This window comes from Lithobates pipiens, unplaced genomic scaffold (assembly GCF_037356315.1).
Source record: "Lithobates pipiens isolate NorthernLeopardFrog02 unplaced genomic scaffold, aLitPip1_a1.2 Scaffold_22, whole genome shotgun sequence".
NCBI lineage: Eukaryota > Metazoa > Chordata > Amphibia > Anura > Ranidae > Lithobates > Lithobates pipiens.
In genome coordinates, this window is record NW_027507784.1 from 117,048,324 (window position 1) to 117,070,610 (window position 22,287).

The window sequence follows — 22,287 nt, forward strand, 5'->3', positions numbered from 1 at the left end:
GTGGAGGCCCCTGGAATTTAATGACTTAAATTGAACTGTCATGTGACAGACTTTGATGGTTTTCATCCTGAAGCGCCCAGATTTAGATGCAGTTTTCTGTTGCAGGTATGAGGCTGATCAGCTGCAGGGACTGAGAAACTCTGTGCGAATGGAACTGCAGGAGTTGGAACTTCAGCTGGATGAGCGGTTAATGACTCTTGAGGAGCAACTCCGCAATTACCACATATCCTCTCCTTTCCAGCGACAGGTGGCTATGGTAGGAATTTGTTCTGATTAGAATGGCATATACTTCAGGATTATGTATATTGAGCCTCATTGAGTTTTTCTTCTGTTTAGGGTATGTATGGAGGAAGAGGAAGTACTGACAGTCTGTGTTTTACCTCTCCCATGAATGTCATAGAACCAGTAAGTTGCATACTATTTAAATTAACTTGTTTATAGTCTCAAATCACGGAAGCATAATGCATGCAGTATTGTTTTGTTTTTTAGCAATTAAACATAAGTTTTCAGTTAATTTTTTGTTAATTTGACCAAGGCATGGTATTTTATCGTTCAGCAGAAGCTGGTCAAATTTTGATCCATGCATGGACTAGCTGGTTGTACACAAGTTGATCTATCTGCCAACCTGTAGTGCAAGTATAAGGGTAAATTGTGCTACCTATATAATGAAAGGTGACAGACCATGTTCACTTGTTAGGTGCTACGTGCCTCCTATAGTGACTAATAAAAGTGTATATACCAATAGTGCAATCCTAATAAATTACCAATGTGCATACCTCACTAGGTTGCCAAATCAATATGAACTTGATATAAATAAATGTTTAAAAGTGATACATAAACCGTGATACTCCAATGCCAAAAATGCAAGTATATAAAAAATAAATAAGTAAAAATAAATGTATATATAAAAATAGTCCCAAAAGTGTAAGACAAATATTAAATAATAAAAAATAGTTGAAATTATATTAAACGACCCCAAAAAATTAGCGTGTCAAGTCCAAAAAATACATAAAAATCAATCCAGCCAAAGTCTTATGCGATAATTAAGTGCTTGTTGACTATAGACACAGTCCCAAAATCCAGGTGACTTTTAAGTGATCCCCCTCTTGGGTACCCACTCACCAACTCCAATAACCCCTACAGGGGTATCTCGCATGGCATATAGGCTTGATGTACCGATACTGTTTGCCAAGATAGATCATGCAGCAAGGCTCCAACCTTTCTAACCAGTATCCAGCTCCTATGGACTTTCCAAGAATATCCCGCAGCTGGGCTGAATTAGGTGTGTAAAAGATCTCTCTCCAAGCCAAGATCAACCAGCTGTGCTCCTCTCCTAATGCTCTCTCTAATATCCAGTATAGATAAGGTTTTCATGCAAAAAAATTGATATGGGCTCCCATCGTGTAGTATTTAAATAAGGAAATGTTTTTATTCCAAAATTAAAACCGTAAAAAAAAGAGACAAAAAAAGTAAAAATAAAAACAAATGGTCCATACTATGGAACTCCTCAAAGTCCTACAACGGGAGAAATGACAGCTTCAGACCCGTGGTATGTCTCACTTGCAGCATGCGCTCCAGCTGCGTCCCAAAGGCTCACTGACCGCTATCACACCCAGAAATGACGCAAGTGTGTGACTCGGCCTTATGCACGTTTCGTTATCAAATGTCTTCTGAGGCAGTCTATCTGTCAACTTGTGCACAACAAGCCTTGTGGGTTTTTCCTGAACAAGCAGTGCCGCTGGCTGTACCTGGCAACACTGATCATTGTTCCCAGCTGGTTGAATTAAAAAAATAATTAATAGTGTATGGCCTGCCTTACATTTTCATGAAAAGGTGCAAGGTAACACTTTTATGGCAAAGAATATTTGATGAAGTATTAAATCCTATAGAACTGGTCTAATTTGATTAGGTTAGTAAAAGCTGCCCACCAATCTGTGTCTCTGTGTTGAGCGGGCCATAGAAAGTTACTTCTGGCTGAAGGAAAAAATAACAGATTTCTCTACCCACACAAACGAGTTGTCCCATTCGCTAGGCATTGTGTTCTGACAGCAGGACTTGCCGCTGATTGAGGAAAAAAATTCCAACATACATCCCTATGACAAGTCAATCAACCCCCACACATCATTACTGAGGTTTTCACTCTTTAATGTAATGCTAATTTCCCCAGGCATCTTCCAGGATGGCTTAATGAGCGAGAGGCTCCTCACACCTAGCATAGGAAAACACAATCCACATTCGTTTTAAATGCTGGTGTGTGTTTCCTCAGCCAGCCAGGATCACTTCAAGTAATGCTGAAAAACTTCATACTGTCAGGCCTCAATGCTAGGTGGCAGGTCCCAACCCTGGCCTCTCTTAAACTGGGCAGTGTCCCAGGGAGGGTTAGCTAGGGAACTTGGGCCCCCCAGGTACCTCTGGTATGGGAGGGATAGAGGGACCCCTCTCATTCTTTTTTACTTTTGTGTCCTCCTGGGGGAGCCGCAGTGTGTTCTTACCCGGTCCCTGAGGGTGGCAGAGGCTTGCAGATCCCAACAGCAGCATTTGTGTGCCCAGGCTGCATTCCCAGGCCCCAGCAGCATGGAGGTTCTCAATGGAGCCAAGAACATTGGCGCCACGTCATTTCTAGCGCAGCGGAAGAGTCACGGCAGCCATTTTGGTTACTGGCTGTCAGTGTTTGGGAAACCTGGTAATCTATCAGAAAGCTACTACCCCCCCCAGGATACTCAACCTTAGTAATGTTCTGTTGCGGCCATCTTGGTACACCCGCACTTGTCCGCAGTAAGCCTATAGTCTGAAGTCACCAAGCAGACATCTTTTTACACCCACTAAGTCTTGCATTTCACACTTATTTTTACCAGTAAACTGAGCTTATATAGTGAAATACAGTATTTAGAAATCCGTCAAACTGTTTTCATGTTGATTTTTAAAAGCAGCAGTGATCTGTTAGATTAGCAAACCTGTGAGATCAGCAGGCTTGCCAATGCTTTTAAAATTCAACATCAAAACAGTCACACAGACTTCCACATATGATTTGTAAGGTTATCTTGCCTTTTAAAGTGTATATTAACAAAGAAAATGTAAGATCCATTATATGCTTGTGTACAGATATAGTTATTTTTAAATCTGGCCTCTGTTTTTTTTTTTTTTTTTTTTTTTTTTGCTACAAAAATATGTGATGATCCTGCCAGTTCCCTGGTCTCCTGTTTCAAACTGACCATTCCAAGCATGGAAGTAGATTGTACTGATGTGGTCATTTTGCATTCCTGAGATCAGCGCTTAGAGTAAGCCCTTGTACACACGGTCGGAGATTCCGTCGGAATGTGTCCGATCGGAGCGGTTGTCGGATATTCCGACTGTGTGTGGTATGCATCGGACTGTTTCCGTCGGAATATCCGTCGGACCAAATTTTCCAACTTGCTGGAAATCTTTTCCGACAAACTGCTCCGATCGGACACACTTCCGATCATGTGTAGAGAATTCCGATCGGACAAAGTGCCACGCATGCTCAGATCAAATTCCTACATCAAAGCTATTGGCTACTAGCCTGAACGTAGTCCCATCGTAACAAAATTACATCATCAGGTTCTGAAAGATCAGATTTTCCGACAACTTTGTCCGACCGTGTGTATGCAACAGTTTCGGACAAAATACGACGGACAAAATTTGACGGATTTGGTTGTCGGAATCTCCGACCGTGTGTACAAGGGCTAACAGGTTGCCCGTGGTTGGTTTTCTGGCCACATCCTCCACCCAGTCCTGCTGTTGATGACCAATGGCTCCCAGCTGGAACTTTGCTGTCAAAACTGCAGTAGTGCCCCTATGTGTGACGTAAGCCCACCTGCCTGTCTACCGTGAGATAAGTACGACATTTTGCTTCACTCCAAATTTGATCACCATAAAATAGACACACAATCTCCTGTTTTTTTGACAGTATTTTGCTTTATTAGGTCAGCATTGTTCCCTAAAATATATCCTTAGACAAATATTTAATGTTCCTTGTAATTCTTCTTTTTCATAGGTGACTGAATTGATTCGAGAACAGTCACACCTGAAGTCAGAGTTGGGCCTTGAAGACATTCGTTTGGAACATGGAGCCGACCAATGTGATTCTGTCTTATCGCAAGCAGCCTCCGATTCCTCTTCAGTGTGCTCCAGTCCACTGTATAGAAACAGGAAAGGTCCACTAAACACTTCTGACATTGTTGATAAGCCAAAAGCACAAGCTTCTCCCAGTAAAGCTGTATACCGTGCTTCTGTAGCTCTGACACCAAGTCCTCCAGTAAGAGCCAATCAGAATACTACAACAGAATCTCGAGAAGAACCTGGAAACTTGGATTCAGCAGAGAAGTCAGAGTTGGAAACTGTGACACCTGTGTCTGAAGGGGGAACCCGCTGGAGTCCTGAAGAAAGCAGAGAATTACAGCAAGTAATAAGAGAGGTATGATTCCTACAACTGCATCTGACCTAAGTCATGACCTATGATCACTGAGACTTTCATACTATGCAGCATAGCTACAAATTATTCCAAACATTGAACAACAAATGGCCATAGCTCCAAATTTCTTTTGCCATTCCTGACTCATATGTGGACATTTTATACTCTAAAAAACAAACAGTAAGAGCGCTCCTTTTCTTTCTTACAATTACAGTCTTGTTATTCTTTCCAAAGCTGTAAATGTTGGAGGCGCACGCATTGAAGAGATTGTTCACTTTTCTATAAAGATCTTGTTTGAATTTTATTTCCATCAATGACTTGCCCTTCCAATAGTCGTCCGCGCATGTAATTGATTTCAAATATCAAATGATTGTACTCCTGTTGTGGGATTTTTACACATTTAAATCTATTTTTGTATTCCAAAAATGTCGTAAAATTTTTCACTTGCTAAGTTTCCATTCATATCAGCCATCCTGCTGCATTGGCAAAAAAGTATTTTCCTCATCAAATTCTATAGCTGCTGACTTTTATCAATAGGATCCTTACCTGTCCAGGGATCCAGCGCTGTCCTCACTTCAGCTAGGTCTTTGGGTCCAGGCGCCGGCATTTACTTTGGTAAGCTGTTTGCAACTGCTTGAACCTTCACAGCTGGCTTCCCATTGTGCATGTAAGTGTAAATTTGTCCAGCAACCCCGCCCCCCCCCCCCCCAAAAAAAAAAAATCCAAAACGTAGAAGAGGTAGGGAGAAGTCTGAAAAATGAAACTCCTTAGTTTGGGTGAAGTTCTGCTTTAACCACTTGCCGACTGCCTCGCAGATATACTACGGCAGAATGGCACGGTTGTGCAAATCCCCATACGGGTACGCCGTCCCCTTTAAGAGCCATCAGAGGGCTGTCTACTACTAGTATACAGTGGGGCAAAGAAGTATTTAGTCAGCCACCAATTGTGCAAGTTCTCCCATTTTTAAAAAGATGAGAGAGGCCTGTAATTGTCATCATAGGTATAACTCAACTCAACTCAACTCAACTCAACTCAACCTCAACCTCAACTGTTTGAGACAAAATGTGGAAACAAATCCAGACACTCACTAATTTTTGAATGAATTTATTTGCAAATTATGGTGGAAAATAAGTATTTGGTCACTTACAAACGAGCAAGATTTCTGTCTCTCAGACCTGTATCTTCTTCTTTAACCACTTGCCGACCGCCGCACGACGATATACGTCGACAGAATGGCACGGGCAGGCATATGGGCGTATATATACGTCCCTGCCTTCCCGTGGGTGGGGGGCCCGATCGGGCCCCCCCCGGTGCCAGCGGCGGTCGGTATCCGTTCAGGAGCGATCCGAGATGAGGGGGCGGCCATTCGTTCATGGCCACCCCCTCGCGATCGCTCCTGACGAATGGAAGTGAGGCGTGACATCACTTCCTCTCCTGTAATGTAAACACAGGCAGAGGAAGTGATGTAATCTCTCCTCCGTGTCGGTATTTTTCGTTCCGGCACCGAGGAGAGAGGATCGGTGAGTTGCACCAACACGACACTACACAGTAGAACATGCCAGGCACACTCACACCCCCCCCTTCACCCCCCCAATTACCCCTGCCCCCCCAGTCACAGTGACACCAATTGCATTTTTTTTTTTTTGCATTGGTGTCATTTGTGACTGTAATAACTGTTAGGGCAGTTAGGGTTAGCCCCCTTTAGTTCTAAGGTACCCCCCTAACCCCCCAATAAAGGTTTAACCCCGTGATCACCCCCCGTCGCCAGTGTCACTAAGGCTGGGTTCACATTGCAGCGGTTTATGAGAACGGATGTGATTCGCACCGCACTGCAGTGCAAATCACATCCGATCTCTGTGCGATTCAAGTTCAGCCATACAGATAGTATGGCTGAATTCGCATCGCACCCACCGCAAACTCGCACGGGACCCTTTTTTTAGTCCGCAGCAGAATCGGATCGCATGGATGTTCACACCATGCGATCCGAGTTTGCAGATCGCACTGCGATCTGGGGTGTCATTAACATTTCACTGACACTCCCAGCAGTTCGCATAGGGCAGTGTGAACTGCCGCCGGGAGGCATGCGATGCGGGAACCCGCCGCGGATTTGTGGCGTTCCCGCATCGCTCCAGTGTGAACCCAGCCTAATAAGCGATCGTTTTTCTGATCGCTGTATTAGTGTCACAGGTGACGCTAGTTAGGCAGGTAGGTATTTAGGTTCGCCGCAGCTTTTTATAGCGCCAGGGACCCCCATATACTACCGCATAAAGCCCCCTGATTGCCCCCTAGTTAACCCTTTCACCAGTGATCACCATATAACTGTTACAGGTGACGCTGGTTGGTTAGTTATTTTTTTATAGTTTCAGGGCACCCGCCATTTATTACCTAATTAAAGGTTTAACCCCCTGATCACCCGGCGGGTGATATAAGTTTGAGGGTCAGATAAGGTCTGCGTCGCCCCAGGCAGCGTCAGGTTAGTGCCAGTACCGCTAACACCCACGCACAAAGCATACACCTCCCTTAGTAATATAGTATCTGATCAGATCTATATTAGCGTCGCCAGCAGTTTAGGTTTCCCAAAACGCATTGTTAGCGGGATCAGCCCAGATACCTGCTAGCACCTGCGTTTAGCCCCTCCGCCAAGCCCAGACCAGCCCACCCAAGTACAGTATCGATTGATCACTGTCACTTACAAAACACAACACACATAACTGCAGCGTTCGCAGAGTCAGGCCTGATCCCTGCGATCGCTAACAGTTTTTCTTGTAGCGTTTTGATACAGTCGCTGACAGCCTAGGTGCTTTTTTACCTGTGAGTCTCACTAGTGTACCTCTAAATTTAGGGGTGTCTACTTTCCAAAATGGGGTCATTTGGGGGGGGGGGTTTGTGCCATCTTGGCATTTTATGGCCTTCAAAACTGTAATAGGTAGTGAGGAGTGAAGTAAAATATTTACGCCCTTAGAAAACCTGAAGGCGGTTCTTGGCTTTCGGGGCCCCGTACGCAGCTAGGCTCCCAAAAAATCCCACACATGTGGTATCCCCGTACTCAGGAGAAGCAGCAGAATTTATTTTGGGGTGTCATTTCACATATGCCCATGGCATGTGTGAGCAATATATCATTTAGTGACAACTTTGTGAAAAAAAAAAAAACATTTTTTATTTTTTTTGTCATTATTCAATCGCTTGAGGCAAAAAAATAAAATATTCAATGGGCTCAACATGCCTCTTATCAATTTCCTTAGGGGGTCTACTTTCCAAAATGGGGTCATTTGGGGGGGTTTTGTACTGCCCTGCCATTTTAGCACCTCAAGAAATGAGATAGGCAGTCGTAAACTAAAAGCTGCGTAAATTCCAGAAAACGTACCTTAGTTTGTAGATGTGACAACTTTTGCGCAAACCAATAAATATACAGTTATTGACTTTTTTTTTTACCAAAGACATGTGGCTGAATACATTTTGGCCTAAATGTATGACTAAAATTGAGTTTATTGGATTTTTCTAATAACAAAAAGTAGAAAATATCTTTTTTTTTTTCAAAATTTGCGGTCTTTTTACATTTATATCGCAAAAAATAAAAATCGCAGAGGCAATCAAATACCATCAAAAGAAAGCTCTATTTGTGGGAAGAAAAGGACGCAAATTTTGTTTGGGTACAACATTGCATGACCGCACAATTACCAGTTAAAGCAGCGCAGTGCCAAATTGTAAAAAGACCTCTGGTCATTGACCAGCAAAATGGTCCGGTCTGAAAGTGGTTAAGAGGCTCTTCTTTCCTCCACTCATTACCTGTATTAATGGCATCTGTTTGAACTTGTTATCAGTATAAAAGACACTTGTCCACAACCTCAAACACTCACACTCCAAACTTCACTATGGTGAAGACCAGAGAGCTGTCGAAGGACACCAGAAACGAAATTGTAGACCTGCACCAGGCTGGGAAGACTGAATCTGCAATAGCCAAGCAGCTTGGTGTGAAGAAATCAACTGTGGGAGCAATACTTAGAAAATGGAAGCCATACAAGACCACTGATGATCTCCCTCGATCTGGGGCTCTACACAAGATCTCACCCCGTGGGGTCAAACTGATCACAAGAACGACAAGCAAAAATCCCAGAACCACACGGGGGGACCTAGTGAATGACCTGCCAGGGACTCAGATCCTGCAGTGCCAGACGTGTCCCCCTGCTTAAGCCAGTACATGTCCGGGCCCGTCTGAGGTTTGCTAGAGAGAATTTGGATGATCCAGAAGAGGATTGGGAGAATGTCATGTGGTCAGATGAAATCAAAGTAGAACTGTTTGGTAGAAACACAACTCGTGTTTAGAGGAGAGAGAATGCTGAGTTGCAACCAAAGAACACCATACCTACTGTGAAGCATGGGGGAGGCAACATCATGATTTGGGGCTGTTTCTCTGCAAAGGGAACAGGACGAATGATCCGTGTACATGAAAGAATTAATGGGGTATGTGTATCATGAGATTTTGAGTGCAAACCACCTCCCATCAGCAAGGGCATTGAAGATGAAACGTGGCTGGGTTTTTCAGCATGACAATGATCCCAAACACACCGCCCAGGCAACGAAGGAGTGGCTTTGTAAGAAGCATTTCAAGATCCTGAAGTGGCCTAGCCAGTCTCCAGATCTCAACCCCATAGAAAAACTTTGGAAGGAGTTGAAAGTCTGTGTTGCCCAGCGACAGCCCCAAAACATCACTGCTCTAGAGGAGATCTGAATGGAGGAATGGGCCAACATACCAGAAACAGTGTGCGACAACCTTGTGAACACTTTTGATATTGACAAAATACTTATTTTCCACCATAATTTGCAAATAAATAAATGTGATTGTCTGGATTTGTTTCCACATTTTGTATCTCATATTTGAGGTATACCTATGATGACAATTACTGGCGCCTCTCATCTTTTTAAGTGGGAGAACTTGCACAATTGGTATCTGACTAAATACATTTTTGTCCCACTGTATTTGGGAATTGTAGAGGGAAACACATACAGTCATGATAAAGCAAGCAAGTAGTAATATTATGTCGTGTTTATAGACAAGAATTCTCCTATTTACAAACTTGTTGCCAGTTAGTGGGAGTTTAATTTAAATAACCCATAATGTCACAATTTATATCATAGTTGACACTTTGTTCTCCTCTAACTAATACACAAATTCAGTGGTGACTAAGTAGGTAATGGAATACATTTTGTTCTTGTGTTGCTACATGATTCCTATTGTCTTGCCTGCTAACTGAAACAGAGTGTAATTCATTCAGCAGTTCAGCGGGGTTGAGTTTGGGTGGCATGCATGATAAAATATATGACCATGTGCTGCCTACTCTCAGTATTACAGGCTGCCAAATGGTCAGCAGACACATGCTTATTGCTATAAAATGTCCTATTGTCCTAGAATGGTTTACATGTTAAAAATAAAATTCTCCAAAAGAAAAAAAAGCTAGTAGTGTATTCTCAGACGTTATATTTTAATTCCTGAAGGCAATTTTAAAATATTTGCCTTGTTTACACACCAAGGAGTCTCTTATATATTTGTAAAAAAGTTACAGTAATTTCCTTACAGGTGTTGTTTTTCCCTCTTATGGACATGCGTCTTGTCTGACTTGCCTTTTACTATAGGTGGATGGGGTTACATCACACACAATGGAGAAGTAGGTTTCCCATCTATAGAGTAGATGGAGAAATAAAAAAAAAAACTTGAAGCTTTATACACAGTCCCTCTAATTTCAATACCGTGTAGCAAACTCATATCCTGTCACTCCTCGATACCCAGCAATGAGAGACTAGGGTTTGCTTTTCATTGGATCTAGCGCCACCAGAAAGTAAATTCTCTATATCCAAAAATACTGTTCCATTCTGTTGGATTCCTTATAGCAGTATCTGGGGTAATAGTGGTCACTCAACCCTGTTGTACCTTGTTGCTGGAAAGTAACAAGAAACTATTTGAACTACTGTTTGACTTGTGTGTATAACAAGAAAAAGTGTGCATGATTTGCATAGATCAGTATTTACGCATCCCAGCCACTGTGTTTATTTTTTTAAGTTGTTAGCTTTATCAAGGAACCTTCATTTATTAGCGTGCAGGACTTAAATACAAAACTTTTTAATGGAAAGTACTTCTTGGAGACAGTGGAATATCCTCCCGTAAACTGTTTATTCTTTGCTGTTTGTTATTCATATGTTGTGTCTTTTAGACAAGCTCTTAAGCCTTGATTTATAAATGACAACCTCTAGCACTGTGTATTCTGCAAACATGGATTGAAAGACTAGTGAATGTATTACATCTGCTCTGGATAAACATTTTTGTTTGAGGTTTTCATGTTTGTACACTCAGGCATTTTAATCAAATATGCATTTATTAGTGGTTTTCTCATACATTTGTAAATTTGAATTTTGTGTAGTCCAGTATTCATTACTAATATTATAACCGAATATAAAAGTGCTACAGTAGCTGTATCCATAGAAATATTTTTGGCGTGTGGTTTTGTAAAACTCCATTTATTGAGTAAATATCCTATTTTTCTCTTTGCTAGAGTTGACCTTACCCATACACACCATAGACCCCCCACCCCCCAAAATGAAAACAAAAAAGGGTGTGCAGCTCTGCATGTGGGGGGGGGGGGGGGGGGGAACTTGCATTTACAGTGCCTTTCTAAAGTATTCGGCCCCCTTGAACTTTTCAACCTTTTGCCACATTTTAGGCTTCAAACATAAAGATATAATTTTAATTTTTTGTGAAGAATCACCAACAAGTGGGACACAATTGTGAAGTGGAACGAAATCTATTGGATATTTTAAACTTTTTTAGTAAATAAAAATCTGAAAAGTGGTGCGTGCAAAATTATTCGGCCCCTTTACTTTCAGTGCAGCAAACTCACTCCAGAAGTTCAGCGAGGATCTCTGAATGATCCAATGTTGTCCTAAATGACTGATGGTGATAAATAGAATCCACCTGTGTGTAATCAAGTCTCTGTATAAATGCACCTGCTCTGTGATAGTCTCAGGGTTCTGTTGAAAGCGCAGAGAGCATCATGAAGACCAAAGAACACACCAGGCAGGTCCGTAATACTGTTGTGGAGAAGTTTAAAGCCAGATTTGGATACAAAAAGATTTCCCAAGCTTTAAACATCCCAAGGAGCACTGTGCAAGCGATCATTTTGAAATGGAAGGAGTATCAGACCACTGCAAATCTACCAAGACCTGGCCGTCCCTCTAAACTTTCAGTTCAGACAGACAAGGAGAAGACTGATCAGAGATGCAGCCAAGAGGCCCATGATCACTCTGGATGAACTGCAGAGAACTACAGCTGAGGTGGGAGAGTCTGTCCATAGGACAACAATCAGTCGTACACTGCACAAATCTGGCCTTTATGGAAGAGTGGCAAGAAGAAAGCCATTTCTCAAAGATATCCATAAAAAGTCTCGTCTAAAGTTTGCCACAAGCCACCTGGGAGACACACCAAACATGTGGAAGAAGGTGCTCTGGTCAGATGAAACCAAAATCGAACTTTTTGCCCACAATGCAAAACGATATGTTTGGCGTAAAAGCAACACAGCTCATCACCCTCAACACACCATCCCCACTGTCAAACATGGTGGTGGCAGCATCATGGTTTAGGCCTGCTTTTCTTCAGCAGGGACAGGGAAGATGGTTAAAATTGAGGGGAAGATGGATGCAGCCAAATACAGGACCATTCTGGATGAAAACCTGTTGGAGTCTGCAAAAGACCTGAAACTGGGACGGAGATTTATCTTCCAACAAGACAATGATCCCAAACATACAGCAAAATCTACAAAGGAATGGTTCACAAATAAACGTATCCAGGTGTTAGAATGGCCAAGTCAAAGTCCAGACCTGAATCCAATCGAGAATCTGTGGAAAGAGCTGAAAACTGCTGTTCACAAACGCTCCCCATCCAACCTCACTGAGCTTGAGCTGTTTTGCAAGGAAGAATGGGCAAGAATTTCAGTCTCTCGATTTGCAAAACTGATAGAGACATACCCCAAGCGACTTGCAGCATTAATCGCAGCAAAAGGTGGCTCTACAAAGTATTAACGCAAGGGGGCCGAATAATTTTGCACGCCCCACTCTTCATTTTTTTATTAGTTAAAAAAGTTTCAAAAATCCAATAGATTTCGTTCCACTTCACAATTGTGTCCCACTTGGTGATTATTCACAAAAAATAAAAATTTTATATCTTTGTTTGAAGCCTGAAATGTGGCAAAGGGTTGAAAAGTTCAAGGGGGCCGAATACTTTCGCAAGGCACTCTGTTTAGATAGAACATCTTTACGTATTTAATATTAATATACAACATTTTGTATATACCTATGTTCTTCATTTATGACCACATAAAAATGTACAGATACTACATTTCCTTTAAGTGTTCTCATGGAGGAATGACTGAAATGTTTACATCTGTTGTCCTTCTCTAGATCAAAGAATCTATTGTTGGAGACATCAGACGAGAGATAGTAAGTGGACTTCTAGCAGCAGTATCCTCTCCTCTTCGCTCGTTGGATGGAAAAACAGATGGGAGAGTTTAGGGTAGGTGCCCATTTCATGCATGATAATGTTTTAGCTGTCTTCAATATTCCAGACTTTTTTTTTCTTTAACCACTTCAGCCCCGGAAGATTTGGCTGCTCAATGACCAGGCCCTTTTTTGCGATAGAGCACTGCGTCGTTTTAACTGACCATTGTGCAGTCGTGCTATTTTGTACCCAAACAAAATTGACAACCTTTTTTTACCCACAAATAGAGCTTTCCTTTTGTGGTATTTGATCATCTCTGCATTTTTTATTTTTTGTGCTATAAACAAAAAAAAGCGTCAATTTTGAAAAAAAAAAACAATATAAATTGTACTTTTTGCTATAATATCCCCATTTTTTTTCTTGAGTTTAGGCCATGATTATGTATTCTTCTACTTATTTTTGGTAATAAAAATCACAATAAGCCAGGGCTCGACAAAACCCGGGTGCCAGGTCGCATTTGCGACTAGAATTAGCGACCTGGCGCCTGGGGCAGCACAGCTGGGGGTATCCTGTCTCCGTGGACCCCCCCGGCGTGATCGCGTCGGGCCCCCCTGCCGGCGGCCGGTAATTGAGCCCGCAGCTTTGAGGCCTTCTGCGATCCTATGGTTCCTTCTGGAATCTGGCGCCCTCGTGTGGTGGCCGTTGGAATGACAACCAGCAATGCTAATGGAGCTTCCCCTGCCTGCCAGCCTATCTCCTTCCCTTTACTTAGAACCCCTAAACATTATTATATATTTTTTTTATTCTAACAGCCTAGAGAATAAAATGGCTGTCATTGCAATACTGTCTGTAACACCGTATTTGCACACCGGAATTACAAGCGCACTCTTTTGGGGAAAAATAATTTATTTAATAAAAAAAAAGACAACAGTAAAGTTAGCCCAATTTTTTTTTATATTGTGAAAGATGATGTTAAGCAGAGTAAATCGATACCCAACATGTCACGCTTCAAAATTGCGCCCGCTCATGGAATGGCGACAAACTTTTACCCTTTAAAATCTCCATTGGCGACATTTAAAAAATTCTACATGTTGCACTTTTTAAGTTACAGAGGAGGTCTAGGGCTAGAATTATTGCTCTCCCTCTACCGATCGCTTTCATATATGCGTTCGCTAGCTTGGCGGGACAGGGCGCGTTTAAAATTATATATTTTTTTTCTTATTTTAACTTTTATTTTTATTTTTTTCACTGTTCTTTTAAAAAAAAATGTGTCACTTTTATTCCTATTACAAGGAATGTAAAAATCCCTTGTAATAGAAAAAAGCATGACAGGTCCTCTTATATATGAGATTCGGGGTCAGAGAGACCTCACAGCTCATATTTAAACTAAAATGCAATTTAAAAAAAAATTGTCATTTGAAAAAAATAAAATGTCCCTCTAAGAGTTATGGGCAATGACTTGGAGACAGGTGAGGGGCTGGGGGCTATCTTCCCCTCACTCGTCTCCATGTCAGGCCAGGGACAGGTCCAGATCGCCGTCACGGACCTGGCTCCTAACTTTTTTAGCTGGCTCCTAGATTCCAAGCAAATTTGTCAACCCCTGCAATAAGCGTATATTGATCAGTTTGCACAAAAGTTATAGAATCTACAAAATAGGTAAAAGATTTATGGCATTTTTATTTTTATTATTTTTTCTTTTTTTTTTTTTACTAGTAATGGTGGTGATCAGCGATTTTTTTTTTTATTTTTTTTTATCAGGACTACAACGGTTCACCCAGGGGAGCCAACCCGCCGCAGTATAACTGCGGCAGCTGGTCAGGAAGGGGTTAAAGGGTCAGTCCATCCAAAAAACTTCAAAGATAACTTTTGTAGATGTTTAAGACATAAACCAGGAGCTATTACTTTCTCCAGCTATACAGGCTCGATCACCATTTGCCTGTAGGGTTTAGCATCTTTGGCCATTTTGATTGATCCTAATTTATTCTGTCACATAGGCATACCAAAATTGCACACTGAGGTATGCATGTGCTTCTCACAGTACTATCTGAAGTAGTTTTGTAGTTGACATGTAAGAAGCATTTATTGCAGAAGAGGCATAGTATGGCACAATAGAAGATCACCTCTTCTGCATTTCAGTAACACTTAAAGGTCTCTGGCCAGTGAAGAGAGATTGGTGAACTTTCAGTTGCTCTCTCCTCTCATTAAAATGCTTCTCGCGTTGCTTCTCCCTCAGTCTTAGCACTCCTGTACAGTGGCTTACAAAAGGCTCAACCCAAGTCAAATTTAGGTACCTGCACTATTTCCATTTTTAAAGAACATAATTCATATGTTGTATTCCTTAAATTGCTTAAAGAACATCCTTATCTTGTCTCTTCACAGCTTTGTGTTTTACATTTTATCTCCTTGATGTCACGAATTAAGCAAAAGCTCAGAAAATAGAAAACAATTTTTACTTTTACTTTTTGTGGTTGGGCCACATTGCATTTACAAAAATGAATATTTGACCTCACTGGTTATATATAATTCATACCATCCCCATTCAGAATCCTTCAGAATTCTTCAAATCAATAAAAAAATAACTCAACCATTTTATTTGGCTAGAGAAGAGGCCTCACTCAGAAAACCACCTTTCACCTTTCTAAAAGCAAAGGTTTACCAAATTCCAAACACCATTATTACACATGTTATCCTTTGAGTGTCACGGACTGGTTTCTCAACGAAAATATCAAGACCATGGATAAAAATAAAATAAACTTGGACTAAGTGCCCACTCACAATTATACTGTGGCCAGTACTAGACTAGTCCCTAGACGAACACTCACTGTTCTCCTACCTTTACAACCCGAAGATGTCCTCTCATATCCCGCAACTTTCTGTTTAAGACAGATACTCAAACAGAAATACAAAATCTACATAAAAAATCTACATGACTAGTACTCATTTCAGACACCGTTATACCTGCTCTTTAACATTGTTTGAAATGTGTCCTTGCATTCACCTGATCTCCTGAATCTACTCCAAACTATAAGACTAGGTCCCCCCGCTTTCTTTTTGGTATTGCTAACCACTACAAAGCTTCTGAAAAATAATCCATTTATTGATCAGACAAATCGTAGGCTTTGAAACAGATGGCCTTACTCTACCACCCAAACACTTGCTTGGTCACTTAACGCAGTGCATGCTTTGATACCTAGACTTTTGAGAACACCCATAGTTCCTTCTTTGAAGCACTAAGTAGAACATACAGACCATGTTCATGAGCTGGTATCCATTATGCTTTACAAACTAGATAGACTGACGCATTTCAATAACATGTGGCAGGCAACGAAAGACATTTCAATCTTCTGTATCATCTAATATAATAAAAAGACAAAATTAAACCATAGTCAACAAAGCAATCCTAGGTAGTCCTAAAGGGGACAAAGACGATCATACTTTGTCTATATCACAGTTTTGTCCTTATTCTCAACTTTCCTTTTCCAACACTTACCTACTCTTTTTACCTTTCCTCAATTGTCCCATTCTCTCCCCCCACCACCCCCAACCCACATTTCCAATCATACTGGGTCACCCCTCATGAGCTTTTCAGCTCCTGAGATCACCTCTTTAGCTCAGTGTTCAGGCCCTTTTCTGTACCTATTCATGAGACAGAATAAGCAGAGGAAGAATTATTGGTCTCTCGAAATGTTGCAGGACACAGATTTATTGTTTTTTTACTTAATATAACTGCATTTCCTCCAGTTCCCTCTTTTTTTTTTTTTTTCTCTCTCCCCTGCTCTTTCCTTATTAGTTGCCTTTGTTCTTTGTTCTTTTTACTTCCTTTACATAGGTATACTCAAACACTTAAACTTAGAAAAGTTTTGATCCAGAATTGTAACACGGAAGGTAAAATTGAATATGTTGGGGCTTCCTTTTACGCAAGCAATAGCCCTCTTGAAAAATTATATACAACCTTCAGCATGGTTTGTCGATCTTCATATGTGATCTCTTAACCGTTACCATATATTTTATTTTTATTTTTTATTATAGTGTATGAAAAATGTGTAAGTTACAATTAACAGTCTGTATTGTTATCTAAATGTGAAGTATTTCTTCTGTTATGTTTTCTGTAAACATGCCTTTTGAAAAATCTAAACTGAAGAATATATAATATTATATATTAAAATATTCAGTTCACCTTTTAAGTGTGGTTTCTGTAGCTTTAATCATCTCCTCCTTTTTTCCATCACACAGATGGGAGTCACGAGAATCGGTTGAACTCTTGGCAATTTGTATCAAGATTTTGCTGCAGGTCTTCGTTATGTCAAGACTAAGAGACCAGGAGGACTTTATTTTGCTGCTGAAGTGATCTACTGTTTTTTTTTTTGTCTTTTCATTGACTGTTGTTCTTGTGTGTAATTTGGGCACTTTGCTTAGCTTTCTGCCAATGGGAGGACTGTGGAGGTTTCAAACTATTTATTTTACTGTACTAATTCTTATCCGATTGCATCCTTATTTGAGACTTGAAAATGTACCCTTTTCCCCATATGATGCCTTTTTTATTTTTTAGGGGGGGGGGGGGGGGGGGAGAGAAGAGTATGCAGGTTTTTGCAGAGTAATACGGTTAAACAACCAATATTAACGTCTATCTCTTTAGCTTATACACTGACCTCCATGAGGTATAGACTGTGCAATAAGTGATTCACTCTGAACTTAACAAACTTTCTAGTTTCTGCTGTTTTATAGAGTCACTTTAACAAGTACTGCTCCTCTGCAAATGAGGGAAGTAGCCATTGTATGGGCTGAACCACTATATACAGGAATTCATTCACTAGGAACTAGTGATTTTTCCCAAGGCAACAAGTCCAGTGTAAGCAGAGCTTTCAGATTACTTGCTGTAGCTAAAGTTTGCCACTTGCATTGCAGAGTTCCTATTTTTCCCCAAAAACTACTTTTATAGTTCTTACACTGAAAGTGGTATATCTTTATACTCTGAATTGTTAAATGTTTTATTAAAATGCTTCAAAAAGGCAGCCCTACACCAAAATATTAGTATTTCGCAGGATTAAGTGAGTAAAAGTATTAATCAAGCTTTTACGTACCTCAGTGGTTTCGCTTTTCTCTCCCCTGTTGGTGCTTTTCCTATGGTGTTGGGTCCTTGGCCTTCATCCTGCTTATACTTTTTACTATTCATTCCATTAGTCGCTTCTCCACCCCTTGCTTTCCTTTGTAAAGTGAAAGAAGGAATCATGGGACAGGATCACGGCTGCTATTTTAGCATATTGGAGTGTAAAACGGAGGTTAAAGAATTTGAGACTATGACATTCACCACCAGAAGAGCTATTTCAGTGTAGAGATGAATTCCCATTTAACTCATAATCTTTTTGATGTGCCATATTTTTAACACTATACTTTTCTTTTCTAATTCCATTGTGTTATGCGATTTCAATGTTTAGTACATATACAAAAAAATATATACAAAATGTACTTTGCATTCTGTGAGCCTCCCGTAAAATACTAAACCCCACACACCAACTGTTTTTTTTTTTTTAGAAATGAAGGTATGTATGTCTGAGATAAATGGAACAAGTACGTCTGGGCAGAGGGATTGGAGCGAGTTAAACCCCTTTTCCTTTTTGTTATTTTTTGTTTTGTTTGAGCTGTAATTGGAACAATATTTGTGGATATAAATGTTGCAGAAAGTCTGAAAACTATATCAAGTTTGTGTTCCTCCATACACAAGGGCTGATTTCTAAATATAATAAAGTATTTATTTTGCATATACCTTGTGTCTCTCATTTGTGTATGAAACTGGGGCAATGTTTTACACAAAGCTAGAGAAAAGTCAGGTAGCTGTTTTATATTGCTGTTGGGACACTAGTCTCAAGCCGGGTACACACGAGCCGAATGTCAGGAGACATTTGCTGATTAAAAATAAAACTGCCCACATTCGGTCAGTGTGTATGTCTGTCTGTCCGACAGAAGCTGGCCGAGCATGCTGGAAAACCAGCGGCCGGCCAACTCCCGATCAGTGCCAATGGCGGAGAGCAGCACTGATTGGAGTACTCTGCCAGGGGGCTGTCCCCCTGTCAGAACACAACAGCTCAGCGGGGGAGATCGCTATACCACCTTCACATAGTGGGGACAGCTGCTCTGACCAGAGCTGACAGTTTTTTGTTTTTTTGTTCAACCCGCTGATTTGAATGGAAAAAAAAACTATAGTGTGTACCAGGCCTCAGTCTAGCCCCATTGTCAGGTTCTCTGTTCTTTCATTGGGATGCCATTATAAATTCTCATTCAAGCCCTGAAGAAGGGGGAGCTGTTTTCGATTTTTTTTTAAATTTATTTTAATGGCTGGATCTGATGTTCTTAACAAATACATTTTTAATATTAATTTCAGTCGCGATGGAAGTTTGTACTCTGGGTCCTAGCACAAACCCAGAAAAGCAAGGAAAACAGGAAAGTGATTGCCCATAGCAAGCAGTCAGATTGAGGCTTTCAAATGCAGCATGGAATCTGGTTGATATTGATCAGCACCGCGGAAGTCTGTCTGTCAGAACCTGGACAGTGATTCATGGCTGGGACCTGCTGATCAGCTGTGTTCAATCACATCCTAGGGCCCTGTGTTGACAATCAACACAAGGCTCTGTACAGAGGGAGCAATCTCTGTTGCTTATCCCTGTTTAGTAAAAAGTAGCATGTACTACACACATTACACATTGTTGGGTGACAATGTATATTATTAGTAGTGGTCACTGTATTAGTGTCACTGGTGATGTCGGTGGCAGTTTATCACCAATGTCTGTTATTGTGAGATTGCTCACCGTGCTATGGCAGTCCCATTATAAGTCTGTGATCACAGCCATTAGTAGTAGTAAAAAAAACATTTTGGCAAAATGTATGAAGACATTTTATTTTTATTTTTTTTTGTATATGTTTTATAGCGGAAAGTTAAAAAAAGTCAAAGTTTTCAGTCTTTTTTTCGTTTATCTAATAAATGTAAAAACGCAGTGATCAAATACCACCAAAAGAGAGCTCCATTTGTGTGAAGAAAATGTTAATGTTTGGGTTGCATGACCACACAGTTACCAGTTAAATCAGCCCAGTGCTAAATTGCTAAAAAGGGCCTAGTCATGAAGGGGTGTAAAACCTTCCAGGGCTGAAGTGGTTAAGAGTGGTTTCCAAAAATGTAATTTTTCTTCAGTGCAACACAAGGTATGGTTATGTCATTGTGTTTGTATGATGTGTCTGGTTGCCATTCCCAAAGCGAGCAGTTGTTTAACTTTTCATCCTTAAAGTGGTAGTAAACCGCGGCTGTTTAAAAACAAACAAAAAAAAAAAACACATCTGTAAGGCAATTGCATAATGTGCCAGTATGCATTGCATACTAGCGCATTATGAAACGCTTACCTTGGAACGAAGCCCTCCTGCACTGTGCTATCACTGATGAGTCGGCTGACATCTTCCCCTGGTCTTTCTTCGAGGTTTGCGCGCTTCGGCTATGTCATTGGCCAGCGCTGCGATGATGTTACTCAGCTCATGTGTGTGGGGGTCCTCAGTTTGGGCACGAAGCTAGGTATGTTGGACCTTCAGAGTGCCAGTGACATAACTGGCTGCATCCAGGTTGAATATTTCCTAAATGGTAGGAGATATTCATTTTACCTACAGGTAAGTCGCCTTATAGGCTTACCTGTAGGTAAAGATCACCAAGCAGGCTTTACTACCACTTTAACCACTACAATACAGGGCACTTTCACCCCCTTCCTTCCCAGCCCAATTTTCAGCTTTCATCGCTCTCGCGCTTTCAGTGACAATTGCGCGGTCATGCTACACTGTACCCAAATGAAATTGTTATCATTTTGTTCGCACAAATAGAGCTTTATTTTGGTGTTATTTATTCACGACCCGTTTTTTATTTTTTGCGATATAAGCGCAAAAAAAGCGGAAATTTGGAAAAAAAACTATATTTTCTTTTTTCTATTTGAAAAGAAATCCAATAAAATCAAATTTTGTCATAAATTTAAGCCAAAATGTATTCTGCTACATGTTTTTGGTAAAAAAAATTCCGTTAACTGTATAATAATTGGTTTGTGTGATCACAGACATATGTACGCAAATGATCATGTACATATGTGTGCAGGTGATCACGTACATATGTGTGCAGATAATCATTGGGACATGTGATTTTAGTGGGACATATGTGGGGGACATGTTTTTATTATTAGGGACATGTGTTTTTATTATTTGGGGACATGTATGTTTTGGGGACATGTGTGGTTTGGGGACATATGTGGGGACTGTGTTTGTACTGTGTGGTGTGTTGTGTGTTGACACTAGACTGATGATCAATGAGTAAAAAGCTGTAAAAAGCAGCCCATACTCACTGATCATCAGCCGGCTGCAGCGTTCTGCTCTCCTCTCCTCAGCGATGACTTCCGTGTGAGGAGAGGAGAGCCGATTGCCTAGCAACCGGCTGTTTGTTTACATCACATGACGGCCGTGATTGGACACGGCCGTCATGTGATCAGGAGGGCCAATCACAGAGCCCTCCTGCCGATCTCAGATGTGCCGTGTCCGGGTGATACGAGCACATCGGGATCGCGCCGCTGCGCGGGCACGCGCGCGATCCCGCTACTTCTGAATGACGTTCAGGAACGTCCTATCAGGAGTAGACGGCTCCCACCCGGCCGTATATATGCATTGGCCGGGTGGGAAGTGGTTAAGCAGAAGTATAGCGGTTTTTAAATTTTGTATCTTTGCTTTGGTCAGACTACAAACCTAATCTTTGCCAGATAAATATGCACTAATACATTCTGGTATTACATAGCCTCCTATGCTGTCAACAGGTGATACATTGGTCTCCTTTTCTCATGTGAAGGATTGTACCACAATTTGTGTCGTGCATTGACACAAATTGCAGTATTACCCTTTTAAACGTACATTGCCACAATACTATTGTCTGAACGGCCCCTAAGGCCCATTTTGTTAACTCAGTGCTGTGTACGGCACAGTGAAAGAACAATGTGTGTTCTTTTCCCCTGCAAATGCTTTCCTGTGTCTCATTATAATACATTTTCAAGCAACAGATTTACAGGTGCATTAATAATGAAGTGTTCGTTTAGGAATCCCCTGTGCCGCTGCAGGTCCTTTGCCCGCTCTAGCTGTGTGTGCTGGCTGTGCACTGGGTTCCCTCAATCTTCGATTCAGACATAGAGCTATACTTCCATTCCCATAGAATCAACAATAGCTTTGTGTGCTCAAAATCATGGGTGATAAATTTCACACAGGATGAACAGTTGTTTATCATTGGTATCTCACACCAGTGTGTGGAATTTCTTACACTAGCTGGTACCTAAAACTTCTGTACATGTGTGTGCATTACAGTACCCTTCCA

At 41.1% G+C, this 22,287-nt stretch overlaps 1 protein-coding gene across 2 annotated transcripts in view; it reads left to right on the top strand.

Annotated features, from left to right (window-relative positions):
- The window catches only part of ITPRID2 (ITPR interacting domain containing 2), a 166,071-nt gene extending 147,394 nt beyond the window's left edge, over positions 1 to 18,677 (top strand). For both annotated transcript variants that reach the window (XM_077448124.1, XM_077448125.1), the window contains 5 exons: positions 106 to 256; positions 337 to 405; positions 4,016 to 4,435; positions 12,878 to 12,989; positions 17,148 to 18,677. In XM_077448124.1, the coding sequence (XP_077304250.1) occupies positions 106 to 256; positions 337 to 405; positions 4,016 to 4,435; positions 12,878 to 12,988 (751 nt within the window). In that variant the 3' untranslated portion in view covers position 12,989; positions 17,148 to 18,677. The remainder of the gene's footprint in view (positions 1 to 105; positions 257 to 336; positions 406 to 4,015; positions 4,436 to 12,877; positions 12,990 to 17,147) is intronic.
- Positions 18,678 to 22,287: the final 3,610 nt, after the last annotated feature.